A 17151-nucleotide genomic window follows, 5' to 3' on the forward strand; every position below is an offset into this window, starting at 1 on the left:
ATTCCTTTATATGTAAGCCTCACAAGTTCCCGGAAATTATATCTGAGCGGAATTTTTTTCCCAATCTTTTATATTTAGGCCTCACAATTTCGCGAAAGTTATATTTGAGCGCAAATATTTTTAAGATAACTGAATGCGCTCTACAGCTGTAACATAACTATTTTTTTATTCGCAAGCACAGTTGAACCAAGAAGCTAGCCTGGTCCCTGGCGTTCCGTGCTGGCATGCACTTCCAGCATATATCTTCAGCAGACGATATATCCGCCAAGAGGCATGCACTTGAAAGCGACACGAAAATCTTGTCGCGAATTCTTAGAAATGACTGGGTGCAAACAATGCACTCGCCTCCAATACCCGATGACCAACTCCTTCTTTTCTGCCCCCCCCTCCCCCCCCCCCACTTTCATCTATGCTTCGTCTCACGAGATATCTGCAGCATTGTGGAAGAGGAGCCCTTGCAATTGTGCTCCTAAGTGCCTCTCGCACCTGGGCTCTATAATGGAGAATTGTGCCTCTACTGTCATCCCCACCGATTTGGGGGGCGAGAGGTGGGTAGGAGCACAAATGCTTATTTTTGTGCGCTTGATCCTGATTGGACCAGGTGCCTCTGCCTTTCGTAGTGCTACAACATCTTGTGAGAGGAAGTGTAACTTCAAGTTGTATGCTGAAGCAATGAAGACACTTGACAGCAGCACTGGCTCCACGAAACCCCTTGCTTTGTCCATGTTCACAGAACGCGCTTGCCCCGTTCGACGGTTTACGGACCCTTGCTGCATTCATTGCTCATTTCACCCCTCTCATCCTCTACGAACGATCCCTACGCTGCGCGCTGCCTCTGTGCCCCGCGCCAGCACTCGTGCACGCCGCGGCCGACTGAAAAAAGGGAAGGTCGAACACGGATGTGCCTTTTCGGCCCAAGGCTGTTCTCTCAGAGAAACCAAATTTTTACATTCCATCAATACGCTTAGCAGCACTAGCTGCCAAATGAGTGAGTATATTTCTTGGTTCTATTTTAAAGTTGTAATTTGTACGCACATTTGTGGCCTAATGTTTTGCGAGCTGCAGAATGCAAAACAAAAATAATTTATCGCTGCTTTGTCTCCAAGGGTACCCAAAAGTTCGCGTATTATTTCAGCACATGAGACTTATTTCTAATTATTTAGCTCTGCTTTTCATCAAGCACCTTGCGTGATTGCAACAGGTTTTTTTTTTAGATTCTGAGCCTATCTTAGTTTTTTGCATGTATGCGTAGATATGCTTTTAAGCTGAAACAGCTGAAATTGTCCCAGGGAAGATGGTAATATATAATTCCTTCTACTAAATTTTCGTGCTCCACGCTGTTGTACATCGTGCCTGAGGGGCCGCATACAAAAGCAAGCGATACATAAGTTAACTTGGAGCAGTGTTTCATTTTTACGCCAGTACCGTACAGGTCATCGCTAACGACTGTCGACAGAGTTGCTTTTCGCTCAGTCTCAGCCTACTTATCTTCGGGGTATTCCCCAAAGCTAGGGCTCCATTCGCTGTACACAATTGTACTTTTTGTTGTATTAATTATTTGTTGTAAGAATGCGCAGATGTTATTGGCTGATAACTATGATTTTCTGGAATAAAATGCCGTAGTATGGCGAGAACTTCCCAGCCTCAAGGCTGTTCTGTTCGACCTTTGTTTTCACGTCTGCTTTGCAAAAAGAAGTTACTCTTACTATTCTAATCAGACACGAAGCGTACAAATACGTAGTGATGTGTTACTGCTTCGCACTCTTGGTCAATCATTATCTGTTGTACGCATAGAATGCTGTTTGCTCCCATATATTTTATGACCAGAAATATTTAGACTCATCCGTTTTTGCATGAAGGTTTCATTTCATTTTGCTTGCAATGCCCATCTGCCCTTAAATTTTGCTTTCAGAGTCAGCACCATTTCGTGTTATGCTGTCCATCCCTTCGGAGACTGCAATACAATACCTTGAGTATCATCAGCATCAATGTAATGAAGCATGGAGAACAAAAAAAACAAGCATTTAGGCACTTGGATTGCAGCTGTGTGGAGCGATAGCAGGTGATGCTTTATATAAGCTAGTCATAATTACCTTCAGCTTATAACAGACCTGCTTTTTTTTTTATTGGCCTGCACTTAGTACCTTCCATTACTCCTTTTTCTCTTCTTTAAAGCATAACAGGTGTCCAATGCCTCTTAGAAGTCGAGCTGGCTCAGTGTATCTCTTTTCCATGAACTTACGCAATAATTATTCCTCCATGGACCTCTTCACGTGTATTTTGGTCATAAACTCCGTTGCTGCACATGAACTTTGCTATGCGCCTGAAATAAATTACGTCAACATGTCCTGCATTTTGTTCCCGCTAATCGTCTGCGGTTGCGCGACGTTCGATATGGCTCGGTCTCGAGCTGGAAAGCGTTCCGTTTTCTTGCATTAGCGGAAATAAAGCAGGAATGTAACCTGCCACATTTTTCCTTAAATTTGCACACGCATGACTTTAATATGCAGTACACGGGGCCTTTTTTTTGTTTTTGCAGGAAAAGAGTTTTCCTTGCTGCTTACTGTACTACGAAAGTCCCATATCTCGATCATTGTTTCCTTGCAGTTTTAGCTTATAACGCCACAAAGCAAAAAAAATTCCCGGTAGTGTGACTATAGACTTAGAAACTTTGCTGCAAACGAAAATGAATAAGCATATATTGCCCGTCCTGCAATGTTGTGACAGGTGCTGCTGAGATCTCCCTGACGGAGCTGTGACACACGATAACTGCGCGTGGGGAGCCGCGCTAACAGTATATTTGTTTTTATTTTCTCTGTTTCCGCAGATTTCATATCTATTACAAGGACAATATAGACATCGCTGAGATACAGGTGTTTATTATCAGATGGATTCCCAGAGCAATCGAGCGTGGGAAAAGCTGAAGGAGGCACCTGGTTGAGTTTTTTCAGACGGCATCTAGAACTTCCCATCATTTAGTCACTTGCCTTGCACTTGGACACTACCTGCGCCGCCTTTCGGAAACGCGCCACTCACCAGCCACCTAAACACCTAAATACAGATGCTGCCATTGAGCCTTCCATTGAGTTTTCCAACAAACCACTGGGACACATGCGCGCTCTTTTATTACTAAAGAAAGAAATCCCATTCATAATAAATATTTCTGGTTTTGCTTCAATGCATTTCTTCCAATGAGTTGCACAAACATATTGATGCATGTGAATGACTGCAAGCAATGGATTGGAAAAAAAAAAACATGTAACCAGCATATAAATCCGGATACTAACATTATGCCTTCCAGTATGTAGGCTTGGCTTACAAATATTGCAGTGCCGATGAATTTGAGAGGATGAAAATATTTAGAAGTCAGTGAAGAACATCTGATGGCAAATATTACGATAGCCGACAAATACGGTTGGGTTGCCAATATAGAACAGCCAATAAAAAAGAATATATATAAATATTGGTTTGAAACTGGAAAACCAGCATCGTAGGTATGCCGGTTTTTTCGACGGCTAAATATTGGTCCTACATCAGTTTTTAGCCAGGTTATATATAGGCTCGGGTTGCATTTGGGCCGAATGCCAATAAAGGTACGACATTTGTGCCAATTTTTTCCAATGCTGTGCCGGTATTGGTCTGATGCTGTTGTGCTACTTGGGCGGTAGTATGTGCGTGCGTGCGCGCGTCGTATCGAACATGATCGACCTGAATACAGCGCAATCGGAATTGAAACGCCCGAGTTAGAGTCCCCGAGACAATTTAGGAGGATATTGTGGAGTTTGCAACATATGTTTATTGGCCGTCGCGAACCTCTGGAGACATACAAATGATAGCTAACCGCGAAGGAGGCGCGCATGAGGGTTGGTAAGTGTTCCAACTTATTCAGTTTCCTCCAGCTTCAATTGGTCAAACATTCAATAAAGGTAGTACATAGTCCTACAACTGTCTGCTAAAATTCTGCAGAAGCAGCAAGAAAAACTAAAATTTTATGGTCGTTTTGTGTAAGTCTTGGCGTAAATATTAGCTCCATATTTGGGACTATAAACGTGCACAGCCACAGGCTTCGGACGTCCAAGTGGAGATTTCGTCTTCAGGCTTCTCAGGATGGAATTCGGCGAAATCCGGAAATAACCGCGGCGCATCGCCCACAGCTTCTTTGATTGCTGGCAGGAGCAAAGTGGTGAGCTTGTGTGACCCGGCAGGGGACAAGTTGACGCCGTCAGACAGCAGCCTGCTCCAGTGCTGGTGTAGCCATGCGCCAAAGAAAGAAAGGGGAAGCTTTGAAAAGCAGCAAGGACACATTTGACGCCTGTATTCACTGATAACTGTCAAATGCTAGATGCAATACGACACTAAACACAACTACAAAAACACTGTCTGGCACGCACATTGATTAAAGCTTTATAATGCACGCGGTGTTCGCAGTGCGCTTTTCTCTTCTAAGCTAGAGTTTGTCCCCGCTAATTTCTATCTTACTGACGCTATAAATATATCGCATTCCTAATTGGTTAGTCCATATCAATGATTTTTCCTTCTATTTTACTTTTGCTGCTACATTCTTGCACACACGATCAGGCGTTTACACATCTATGACAAGGCAACATGTATAAATGATGCTTAATTACTATTGTGTAGCTTAGTCTCTTCGCTTCTACCTCACCTCACTTACGCTAAAATGCTTACAAAATTTAAGAACGAATTTTTAAGAACGAAAATTTAAGAACGCACCGAGAAATCTGTCGCCCGACATATTGTTCGCACCATCATCAAATTGCTCGTCTCGTTGTATACATACCTTTTTCTGTTCACAGACTTTTGTGTGAAAATGATTCATATTTGTTAAGAAAAGCTCTGTCTGCCTTGCATAAATTGGCAATAAACTTGGCAAAAAGTAATGTAGTCCATTTTCACAAGGTGTTTCAGCTGATGAAAATTCCAAACGCTACTGGATGAAATCGAACGCGCACCCGCTGGCAGAGGCAAAAGAGCTCATTACAGACTATTTTAGTCTCGGTGTCTGGGCACCCTCATCTTAATTTGATGGCGGCGCCCATTATCAGCCCAACCTTGAGCATTCATGCTGGCTCCTGACCCCATCTCGGGCTGTGCGTATGCCAACGGCAGCGGCAGTGTAGAAGGACTAATTCGCCATGCTCGCGGATGCTGTCTGGCACCATGGTGCCATGTGGTTTGTATGACCGCGCCAGCAAACCGTACCATTCATTTTAACAGGCAGAAGTGGTTGGAAATAGCAGTTATCGTCCGGCGTGACTGTGAAGAACTGCGCTCTTCTACCACAGGTTGGGTGTCGCAGTTACCTATGAAGATATCTTTGTTGTATCGCTCGCAGTACATGTATTTTCAATTATATTTTAAAATTTCAATTGCAACTGCAGGCACAAACGCACAGTGAATTAACCGTAAAAAATTGAAAGAAACAGCGTAACTAAGACGGAACAGAAGAGCAGGAAAACACAGCGCATGTGTTTGTCTGCTCTCCTGTCCCGTCTTTAGCGCTGTTTCTTTCCATTTGTGACCATGTACCAACCAGCCCTTATTTTCCATCTCCTGCAACCGTAAAGACTGCTAATCAAACGCGGAATGCAGATTCACAGTAATGGATACCTCCAGCGCAGCCTTTTGCTGTTAATTGTTAAGAGAGCGTAATATAAGGGACGAAGAAGGAGGCACACAAACACACACAGTCGCCGACTTACAAATGATGGGGATGTTACGGAGAAGCCCAAATCTTTAGCCGAGCATCGCAACAACTTGAATTACAAGAGAAGAAAATAGGAAGCGCTGAAGCAGACACACCAAAGCCGCACTGTAATTTCATGCTTCCCTCATACACTCTCGACAATCGGCCTCCTTTGTTTGGCCATTTGTGCAATCCATGGTCACGCAGTGGTGTATTAATGACGTTACTACCAAGAACGGCACCAGTGAAGGAATTTAAATCTTTTAAACGGCAAAATACTGAGGTATAAGGCCTCTCGAACATGTATAAACGCGCGAATGCACAGCCCACTCGGGTTTAGAAACCGTGAGTTGACACAACGAATCTGGTTAGAGTGTATTTTCTCCTACACTTGCTTGCTTTAGATTAACTGGATCTACCACTGCGCGGCCAGCTAGCCCAAACGTTAGCGTCAATTCCTCGTAAAATGTAATATTTAAAGCAGTTTTATTTTCCTTAAACACCCATATTCCGATATTCGCACAATTGAACATTCACCTTCCTTTCTTCGCCGTTTGACACCTTTGAAAGCACTGCATGTATTGCGAAAACAATACTACGCCAGGTTTCGGCCCGTCGCGTAGTCTGCGGCCGCAGTAACGAATGACCTTGAACAGCCACGAAGAAGACGAAGAACGCTCGGTAACCCGCAGCTAATGCTTTACCTCCACATTCGGTTCAGCAGCGTTGAACCCTTCTCAATTTATATGTGGGCTGGTAGCTTACGCTCTCGCGTCATACCCATCAAGGATGAGCTTAAGTGTTCCCAAGTGTCCCCGTAGTTGCTTTCGTTACTCAACTAGGGTTAACCACTGCTAAACCACAACTAGTTTTTTTTTTCATTTCTCGATTCCTTCAATTGTTTGATCCATTACGCACTCTAGATATTCTTAAGTGGTATCAACAAAGATTGGCTTTTAATTATAAGCATTTAGCACCTTTAAACCCACATTTATTTCTTTAATTGATCACTTTATTAATTATTTGCATTCATTTCATTACCTCCTCACGGGATAACATACATCGATCAATCATCAATCGCTATAATAACAAATTATCGTGATACAAATTTTTTACGCAGCCCCCAATTATTTCCGACGCGCAGTGCCAACTACTACTATGCCGACGGCTTTCCAGCCCAACGAGCTGTGTAAGCTACCGTTTATTAACTTCTCATCGAGACGGATTCGAACAGCCGTTAGCAAAAAGATACAGCTTCGCATCGGTGGTTCGAAAGTTCGGCTGCTGCTGCAGTCGCGCGCTGCGTCTATGCACTACTGTGTGCTACAATTTTGGAAAGAGTGCCGTTTTCGGCGAGCAGCACTGCAACCAGGTGTATGCGTGCTTGGCGATGCAAAGCATAGAGGGTGCTGACAGTCAATGGAAGTGGTAGGGGGTCGCGATAGCAGTTCCTTAAGCGGACTAATCGAGAATCCTCGGTGCACCTCCGAGCCGTCCAGCCGCTTCGCTCGCGCGCGGGAAGAACTCGCACTACGGCTGCTTCTGTGCTTCGTTGCGTGCATTGTTCTCGGCCGTGTCACATTGTTTTCCGCTGTGTCATAGTTCAATGTTAACAGAACAGGAAAGCGGAGAGAAGACGCGACAGGAGAAAGCACACACACTTCGTAGTGCGCGAATGCGGTAGTGGGAAGCGGAAATAAGAGAGATTTTTGTTTGATGTTCCGCTGGTAGCCCAACCACACTGACATCGACCAGCACACAGTCCACTGACATCGCACAGCACATGGGCGCATTGCTTTTCGCCTCCACCGAAAAAGCGGCCGCTGAGGCGTGGATACGATCCCACATCCTTGGGAACACTAGTCGAGCGCCGTAACCACTGTGACACCCCGGAGGCGCTCGCTCACATTTAAGATAAGATAAGATACTGTTTATTTCATATTTTCTCAAAACATGGAGAGATGAAAGAAAAAGCTGCTGGACAGCCGCTTGACAAGCTTTTACGCCCCGTATTCACACAGACAGCAGCAGAGCGCACAAAAGACGTGCCCATACAGATAATCCGTAAAAAATCAGACAATGATAAATCTATACACTACTAAAGCAATGAGAATTATCTATAACCTCTATGAAGCCCACACGCAAACAGCATATATTCACGCTCAACATGACCCTGTCATTTGAAAACGTAATACAACATTAAGAAGACAAACGATATCTGAGTAGCATAAATTCACTTTCTTTCAGTACAAAACTCAGAACAGAAAAGGAAATGAGAAAAAAATAAAAGAACTAAGTTTATGAAGTATAGTGCAACGAACAAACCAGAATTAAATGTTTACTGAAGGAATAGATCTCTGAACACTGATTTTGGAACTTTCATCAAGTCAACATCTTTTTGGTATAAATAGTTTAATATACTTGGTACTGTCTCTCGCAGCACTTGGTCATCACAGTTATTTCGGCTGCACTGCCCTACCCAGGGCTCAGGATGCCTAGCTGTATAAAAATGCGTTTCTTCGTAAGTTTGCTAGATTAGTGACAGGTTTAGCGTTCAGTTTCTTTTCATCTCTTAGCATTTCACAAAGGCGATAGTTATAGAGGTTCTCCATGTTAATTAGCCTCAATTTACGGAGCAAGCTATCTGCGGAACAGTCTGGTTTGGAACTTGTAATAATCTGGATTACCTTATTTTGCATTACCAAAAGTTTTACACATTTGTTGATGTTGTCTTGCCCATACTAAAAAATAGTTGTTTTGCGTGTGATAAAAACAATGTATGATAGATGAGAAATCTTGTGCTAAATGGAAATAAATTCCGATTTCTATACAATAATCCTATAATGCGAGCTAAGCTCGTTATGACGTGATTTGTATAAGCATCCCACAGCATGTACTCGGGGAAAAATACTCTGAGTTCTAAATTCGCTGACGGTTTCAATAGGCTGCTGGTTTATGTGCAGATAACTGTTTGATACGATTATTTTTCTTTTAGCTCGAAAGACAATAGCCTTAGGTTTTTGCGCCTTAACAACCAATCCATTGCAAGCACACCAATAATGAAGTTTGCTTAAAATACTGTTAGCGCGATTGACAAGCATTTCGTAATCTTTTCCCTCAAAAAACAGGCAGGAGTCATCGGCGTAAATTATAAATTTTGGGTCATCATCAACGTCAATTGTCTAAGGGCTTCAGTTCAGTTCAGTTCAGTTCAGTCGTTCAGTCGTGTCCGACTCTTCGTGACCCTATGGACCATTTCACGCCACGCTTTCCGGTCTCTCACTATCTTCCTAACATCACATAACTTCATCTGCAGTGCCTCGAGGATGCCATCTAACCATCGCGTTCGCTGCCTACCCCTTCTCCGGCGACCGTCAACCTTTCCCAACATCAAATCTTCCTCCAGCGACTCCTCTCTTTTCATCAGATGACCAAAGTAGCTGAGTTTTAACTTTAGAATTTGACCCTCCAATGAGCAGTCAGGGTTTATGGTCGACAATATCGACTGATTTGATCTTCTGGCAGTCCAAGGAACTCTCAAGAGTCTTCGCCAGCCCCACAATTCAAACGCGTCAATTCTTCGGCGGTCAGCCTTTTTCACAGTCCAACTCTCGCATCCATACATCACAATTGGAAAGACCATAGCACGAGTTATACGGATCTTGGTTGGCAGACTAATGTCTCTGCTCTTTACTAGGTGGTCAAGGCTAACCATTGCTCTCTTTGCCAGAAGCAGGCGTCTCCTAATTTCATGGCTGCAGTCTCCTTCCGAGGTAATCTTGGAGCCCAAGAAGAGAAAATCTGTCACAGCTTCCACTTCTTGTCCATTGATGCTCCAGGACTTGATATGGCAAGACGCCATGATCTTTGTCTTTTTGATGTTCAGTTTAAGCCCAAACTTCTCACTCTCTTCTTGTACCCGCATCAAAAGTCTCTTGAGTTCCACTTCACTTTCTGCCATTAAAGTGGTATCATCCGCATATCTAAGGTTGTTGATACGTTTTCCAGCAATCTTCACTCCATATGAAGACTCGTCCAGACCGGCCTTCCTCATGATGCACTCTGCATATAGGTTAAATAGGCAGGGCGACAGTATGCAGCCTTGCCTCACTCCTTTCTCAATCGGAAACCAATCGGTAAGACCATGCCCAGTTCTGACTGTGGCCTCTTGTCCTTCATACAGGTTCCTGAGGAGACAGATGAGATGAATTGGAACTCCCATCTCTTGGAGAGCTCGCCACAATCTGCTGTGATCTACGCAGTCAAACGCTTTCGCATAATCAATAAAGCAGAAGTAGATGGGTTTCTGGAACTCTTGCTTTTTCCATGATCCAGCGGAGGTTGGCAATTTGGTCTCTAGTTCCTCTGCCCTTGCGAAACCCAGCTTGTACGTCCGGAAGCTCCCGATCCACATACTGCTGCAGTCTACCTTAGAGGATTTTCAACATCACCTTGCTAGCATGCGAAATAAGTGCGATCGTGCGGTAGTTGGAACAATCTTTGGCACTGCCTTTCTTTGGAATGGGGATGTAAACTGACCTCCTCCAATCCTGTGGCCACTGCAGAGTTGTCCAAATCTTCTGACATAATGTATGCAGAATGCTAACAGCGTCATGGTTGAGGTTTTGAAGCAACTCAGCTGGAATGCCATCACTTCCGCTGGCTTTCTTCTTAGCAAGACTGGCTAAGGCCGATTCAACTTCACTCTTCAGGATGCCCGGTTCGAGATCAGTAATCACAACCGCCTTATGTTGGGTTTGCACATTCGGGTCCTTCTTGTACAGTTCTTCTGTGTATTCCTGCCACCTCTTCTTTATCTCTGAGGCTTCAGTGAGGTCCTTGCCTCGTTTGTCCTTTATCACGCCCAGCTTAGCACAGAAGCTTCCTTTGATATCTTTGATTGTCTTGTACAGAGCTCTTGTGTTCCTTAATTGGCTGTTGTCCTCAACTGCTTGGCACTGTATGTTCAGGAAGGCATTCTTATCTCTCCTTGCTATTTTCTGAAAATCCGCATTGAGAACCTTGTATCTTTCTCTTTCCCCCATAACTTTTGCCATCCTCCTTTCCTCAGCTATTTGCAAAGCGTCTTCAGATAACCAGTTTGCTTTCTTGCATTTCTTTTGCTTTGGAACTACCTTAGTAGCAACTTCTTGTATTATATCACGAACATCAGTCCACATCTCTTCGGGCTCCCTGTCTTCTAGATCTAATTCTTGAAATCGATTGCTCCTTCCACAGCATATTCTAATGGAATTTGATCCAGATCATACCTGAAAGGCCTTCTAGTTTTCTGAGTTTTCCTCAATCGAAGCTTAATTTTGGCAACAAGAAGCTGATGATCGGTGCCACTATCGGCCCCAGGCCTTGTTTTTACTGCTTGCATAGCGCTTCTCCATCTCTGCCGGCAAAGAATATAATCGATCTGATTCCTGTAGAGACCGTCCGGTGAAGTCCATGTGTACAGGCGCCTCTTCTGCTGTTCAAAACGAGTATTCGCTATGGTCAGGTTGTTTTCTTGACAAAATTCTACTAGCCTCTGTCTAGCTTCATTTGACTCGCCAAGACCGAACTTGCCTACAATTCCGGATATTTCTTCACTCCCGACCTTAGCATTCCAGTCTCCTACGAGAAAAACGACGTCTGATGATGGGGTGCGGTCTAAAAGGCATTGTAGGTCCGCATAAAATCTCTCAACGTCAGCTTCTTCAGCAGTAGTGGTCGGTGCATAGACTTGGATAACTGCTATGTTGAGAGGGTGACCTTGGATCCGAAGTGAAATCATTCGGTCGTTTTTGGGGTTGTACCCTAGCACTGCTTTACCCATTTTTCTGTTTACTATGAGAGCGACCCCCTTCCTTCTCTTGGATTCGTGCCCACAATAAAAGACATAATGGTCGCCGGAGTTAAATTCTCCCATTCCGGTCCACTTGAGCTCGCTGATACCCAAGATATCAATGTTCAATCGGTTCATTTCTCGCTTGACGACATCCAGTTTACCTTGCGTCATAGATCTTACATTCCATGTTGCTATGTGATATATCTCCTTGCAACATCGGACTTTCCGGTCGCTTCCCGACACATCCACAACTGAGCGTCCTTTTGGCTTTAGCCCAGCCGCTTCATTCGTCCTGGAGCTACTAGGAATCGCCCTTTGTTCATCCCCAGTAACATGTGGGACGCCTTCCAACCTGGGGGGCTCATCTTCCGGCGCCATATCATTAATGGTATTGTGACTGGCCATAGGGTTTTCTTGGCAGGAAATACTGGAGTGGGTTGCCATTACCTTCTCCAGTGAATCACATTTTGTCAGAACTCTCTGCCGTGGCCTGTCTATCTTGGGTGGCCCTACACAGCAGAGCTCACGACTTCATCGAGTTTCGCAAGCCCCTCCGCCACGACAAGGCAGTGATCCATGAAGGGGGTCTAAGGGCTAGCAAGAAAAATATCTTATTACTAATTATTTTATTTGAAAAATAAAAAAAAAATTCATTGCGGTGTGCCAGATGGCTGGCAGCTGTATAGAAAGTTTCTCTAACCTACCTCAAATATTTTGTTTTTTGACGCTCGGCTAAGTCAACTTGGTCACCCTATATTCACTGCCTGCAAAATAACCATAGTTCTGCATAACGAAAGTAACAAAATTTCTATAAAGAATGGAGATAGACACGATCTCCCGAGCACTACATAGAAGAAGGAGGGCAGGCACCAGGACACCTTTGAACTGCATTTAATACCCGGCTATCCACACTATTCTCAATATTCCAATATGGCACTCAGTCTCTACCACGCGATCCCAGTCCAAAACCTCTTCTTCCTCGTCGTTCCGCTTGCAGATTCTTGCCCAATCTGCAACACGCTCCGCCCCCTGAGATGAAACGCAGCTCGAAGCTGGAACAGATACCATTCACTTCAATGGCCACCATTATGAAATCGTTACTGACAACTCGATCGTAACTTTCGTCAGTCCGTGATGGCATGCTCCACTAAGACCGGTTTCTAACTTCCACAACCCGGCACCAACCCTAAATAAGATGGACACGCAACGGCATGGCTGCACAGGCTCGAATTACACTGTAGCCCACACAATGAGTCCAAATTCCTCCGAGTATTCTTCTCCTATATGCCCTGCAACAGACTGTGCTTAGTCGTCGGCGCTGATCGACCACAGTACATCAATCGCATATCGCTGATCTGTTTGATCTGCAGTTACAGTCTCCATGCCCACAGCCCTGATGCTTTCATCCAGTTCCCGCTGGATCTCTGGCTTTAGGCTCACTTCGTGGGGCTCCGGCTTATTCTCCCTATTTGGAACAGCGCAAAGGACGGTACACAGAGACACAAGAAGTCACATACACAAGGTGCTGAAACTGAGCTTTATTGCAAAAAGGCAGAGATTATGTAGCGGAGAGAACTGGGGGTGGAATATCAATAAAGAAAGTGCTCAGTCACCGGCCAATCTAGGATAGTCACGTCAGTAAGTTAAAACATTTGCTAATGTTTCAAATTGTGCTGGAAAACAGCCATCGATGGAACACAAGATGAACAATAGATTAACAATAATGGAAGATGAAGAGGAAATTCAATGGCGGTAAAATGTATAAAACGTAAAAGTTAAAAATGGAAATTGTGGTTAAAACAGCAGTCAATAGAACACAAAATAAACAATGGCTTAACAATAATGGGAGATAAAAAGCAATAGCGGTAAAATCTATAAAACGTAAAAGGTAAACATTAAGGTGTAGAGGGCCTTAGAGCGAATAAAACACAAAAACAAACTGAAACCGAATTGCAGAAGCAATTGTAAGCGCCGTGTCTAAAACATTGCACAATTCAGTTTTAAGACGGAACAAATTAAACAACTGAAGATGAGGAGGTACAAACAGTCGCTGTCGTGGCGCCACATGTGATATTTATTTGCTTTATAACGTCTACTTGTTTCTGACACTTTACCTCACATGCATTTATTTACCTGGCTTATTTTTATGGTTTGCGTATGTTTTCTAATCTTTGGCAATTACATTTATGAATCTATCCTTCAGTCGCAAATTTGTATTTGATTATAGTAATGTAATAAAGTTAGTGCGTCAGTGAAAGGCTGCTTGGTACGCAGGCTTCTTCTAGCCATCTATGTTTAAGCTTTATGTATAGTGCGTGGTATTTTTATCGCGTTGACTTATTGCGATGCACCCTTTTTTTTTACTGCCTATCTGTACGTTGTTTTAAAGATTCTTTTACTTCCCGCTAAAATATTTTGCTGAGGTTTCTACGCGCTGATCAATCATAATATTTATGGCTGCCTCTTGAGAAATAGTGTTCAATATTCCTGGTTTACTTCTTTTCTTCAAGGGCTCCTTGCTATAGCTTTGTCAGCTTACAAAGTGTATGTATTATACAGGCACTGTTACAACCAAACTTGCACGAGCAATAAAATTTCTGCAATGCATTCGTAAAATTGCCTCTCCTTTCACGGCAGGTTAACTGCATTCAGTATCATTGCGCTGGGCACAGTTGACTTCCTGCATGCGAGGTTATTTTCATCTAGCGACCGCGTACGCCCCAAAATAACTGAAAACTTCCGTGTGAACCGCCATGGTTAGGTGAAGCCCTGATGTCTAAGCAGAAAAATGTTTAAACTAACGCATTCGTAACAATGCCACGTATTGCGTCCTGAAGCAAATTAAACAAATTGCGGGGCCTGAGACGGCTCGCCAAGCTCTCTGCTTCTCGCGCATAGCCATGTAGTTACACGTAGCGCCCTCTCAGGGTTTTCATCGCTGAAAGGACACGTTCTTAGTCAGTAGACGGCACACTTCTCAGTATTCTATTGGACTGATGCACATAGATTATCGCTTTTAAACGCCACTCCCCTACAATCTCCAAGTGCGATGAGTCTTGTTACCTCATTTCTGTCTGGGTTCGACTCTTAAATTGCACTATAATGAACCCCGAGGTGCGCTGAAGTAGTTTAAATCGAAACTAACGAAAGAACCCTGACGCAGGTGCGCTTTGGGCTTACGGGGTGTGTTAACTGCGCCGGATAAGTGGCACGTCAGTTGTTCCTTCTCGCATCAACTGTGAATGTGCAGTAGGACACTAGAAGCAGCCGATTCATTTTGATCCAGGAGAAATGAGAGAGGCGCACATGCCCAGAGCATTCGTGTGAAGGTGGCACGTGGTCTATATCGCTACTCGGTACCACCTTCTTAACGGCACCTGAATATCCAATAACTATCATGCCTGCAACAAGACAAATCGAAAACAGAAGATAGTTACAAAGCGCCCACTGCTTACCGCGTCTTTCAGGAACTCCGAGTGGGCGTCGACGATCTTGACCCCTCTTTTGGAGCCAACCTTGGCGCATTCTTTCGCGTACTTTGTAACAGATGGCAGCGTTCTGTGCGTTTCTTTACCTGAAGAAAACAAGGGTGTAACAGCAGCGAACTTTCTGCTATGCGGTGTCAAAGATATCGACACGTGCACTTCACTGCTGACCACGACTGTGGAAGACAAGGCGAAATTAATTTCGGCGGCAAGTCCTCCAAACTTCAGCCTGCAATGAGGATTTCTATTTGCCTCTGAGGCACCTTTTTTTCAGTTCTGTGCGGAATCATAGCGAGGCAGTTCCTAACTCTTCGCTTTGCGATTCTGTGACAAGCACTTAGTACAGTTCGCAAAATGTTCCTAGAACCATGTTATATTTGACTTTATATGTGATTTGGGGTTCTCTACAAGGTTTCATTGGCTTTTATCATTTCATTCGTAATATATTTGGAGCTCAAGCACGAGTTATGCTGCATATTTATTCGCTGTTTTAGCGAAAACAGTCTCTACAAGAAGTCCACCCTAGACCTTCGCCAATGCGGGTCCACTAGAATAATTTGGCAGGAATGATCGGCATTGTGCAGGCACGGAAGCGGCCTCTATGGAGCATCAAGGATTTCTGAGTAATATCTGGGCCAGGAGGTGCCCCGGTCCGCTGCTTTCTCCAGGAGCACTAGACAGGACTTGGCCTAGGGGCAAAACCATCTTCACGAAAGCTGTTTCCGCTATACTTGCGGGCAAGTTCCCGCTGCTCTGCAACTAAACTTGGGAAGAAACGGAAGGAGACCCATCGCTTGGACAGATGCTGATTCTTTTTTTGAGTTAGGGTTGAAGATAGAGACGGTCCATTACCTGCGGCGCTGTAGCACAATAAACTTCGTCCACCTCGCACAGAAGACACGCTCTTTTAAAAACCCCACGCAATCGAGCACTGCTCCCCAGCAACCTTCACAGCCCACTGCTTCACAATGTACATGCCACCTGATCTTCCCTCACTCCTATGTTTAAGGGCAGCGGTAAGAAATGTAGGAAAGAGGCGAGACAAAGAAGCTCGTATAGCGCTATCAAGGTACGTGCGCAAGGATGCTTGCATTGCGCGGGCTTTTCAAAGATATTCATTTTTCTTGGGTAAAGTGGCCAAATATTCTTGAGACAAAGCGCAAAGGGTAATCGCGCTTTGTAAATACCAATAACTGATAGTTTTTAATAATTCAGGCTAGAATTATTCAGTAACAAGCAGTTTCCAAGCTGTAATAGATAAGAATTTAGTTGTCAGATATCAATTACTTTGTTACGATCTTCACTTGTTTTCTGACGTCCGTTGACATTGTAATTATTGTTCAGCCAAACCCTTCATAATTCCTCACAAGTATTACTTTTAGAATTAGCGGAGGGTAATCCTGAAACATCTCCGTTCCAGCTTTTGTGTGTCCATATATGACTTTAACTGATATTCATTTGTCGCAGTGCGCAGTTACGAAAATGTAAGACAGCGATGTTCTCTGCACGAAATATTTCAAAAATTCTTACCTTTCGTACTGCAATCGTACCTTTATTCTGCAGCATCGATCTTGTTTAAAATGATTGGGCTTTCTGCCACATATTATTTGAGCGGAAAGAAGGTAGGTTCAGATGATGTTTTATCGCACGCTCTCCAATTACTAAGATTCTGAAACGCTCGTCTCTTCGCTAGGCATAATCGCAGCATTGCCTTCGCAGCGCACTGCGTTAGCAAAGGGCGGCACACAGAAGCTGTGCTTTAAACTTGGCCTCTCAAAGGTTATTGCGCGGTGTATGATATTTTAGCCAGATCTTTGTTTTTTCTCAATCTCCAAGTTACTCTGGCGACGTACACTTCGCAGCCCGAACGCTTAGAATATAAACGCAAGGGTCATGCTGCGCTAACCTTAGCCTTAGCTGCAGCAGTCATGTAAGAAAAAGGAATAAATCGTCGCCATTTACCTAACTCGTTCATTCCTTAGACATCCTAAATCAATAAGCCTGCCTTTCGCTTCTTTCTACAGTAATCGCAAAGGTGGGATGGTCGCCATATTTTTTCACGTATTATGCCGCCTTGCAATATGAGGTCGACATCAGAAATACACAAAATTATGTTTCAGCAGTAA

The 17151-nt window shown here is 44.0% G+C and overlaps 1 protein-coding gene across 1 annotated transcript in view; it reads right to left on the reverse strand.

Moving 5' to 3' along the window:
• Nucleotides 1-2823: 2823 nt before the first annotated feature.
• Nucleotides 2824-17151, reverse strand: part of LOC146175190 (isoamyl acetate-hydrolyzing esterase 1 homolog) — a 57562-nt gene continuing 43234 nt past the window's right edge. The window contains exons 5-6 of the mRNA XM_084583674.1: nucleotides 14996-15114; nucleotides 2824-4245 (exon numbers count right to left, since the gene is read on the reverse strand). Of these exons, the coding sequence (XP_084439800.1) occupies nucleotides 4042-4245; nucleotides 14996-15114 (323 nt within the window). The 3' untranslated portion in view covers nucleotides 2824-4041. The remainder of the gene's footprint in view (nucleotides 4246-14995; nucleotides 15115-17151) is intronic.

Source organism: Amblyomma maculatum, chromosome 11 (assembly GCF_055883805.1).
Source record: "Amblyomma maculatum isolate TAMU_Amacu chromosome 11, ASM5588380v1, whole genome shotgun sequence".
Taxonomy (NCBI): Eukaryota; Metazoa; Arthropoda; class Arachnida; order Ixodida; family Ixodidae; genus Amblyomma; species Amblyomma maculatum.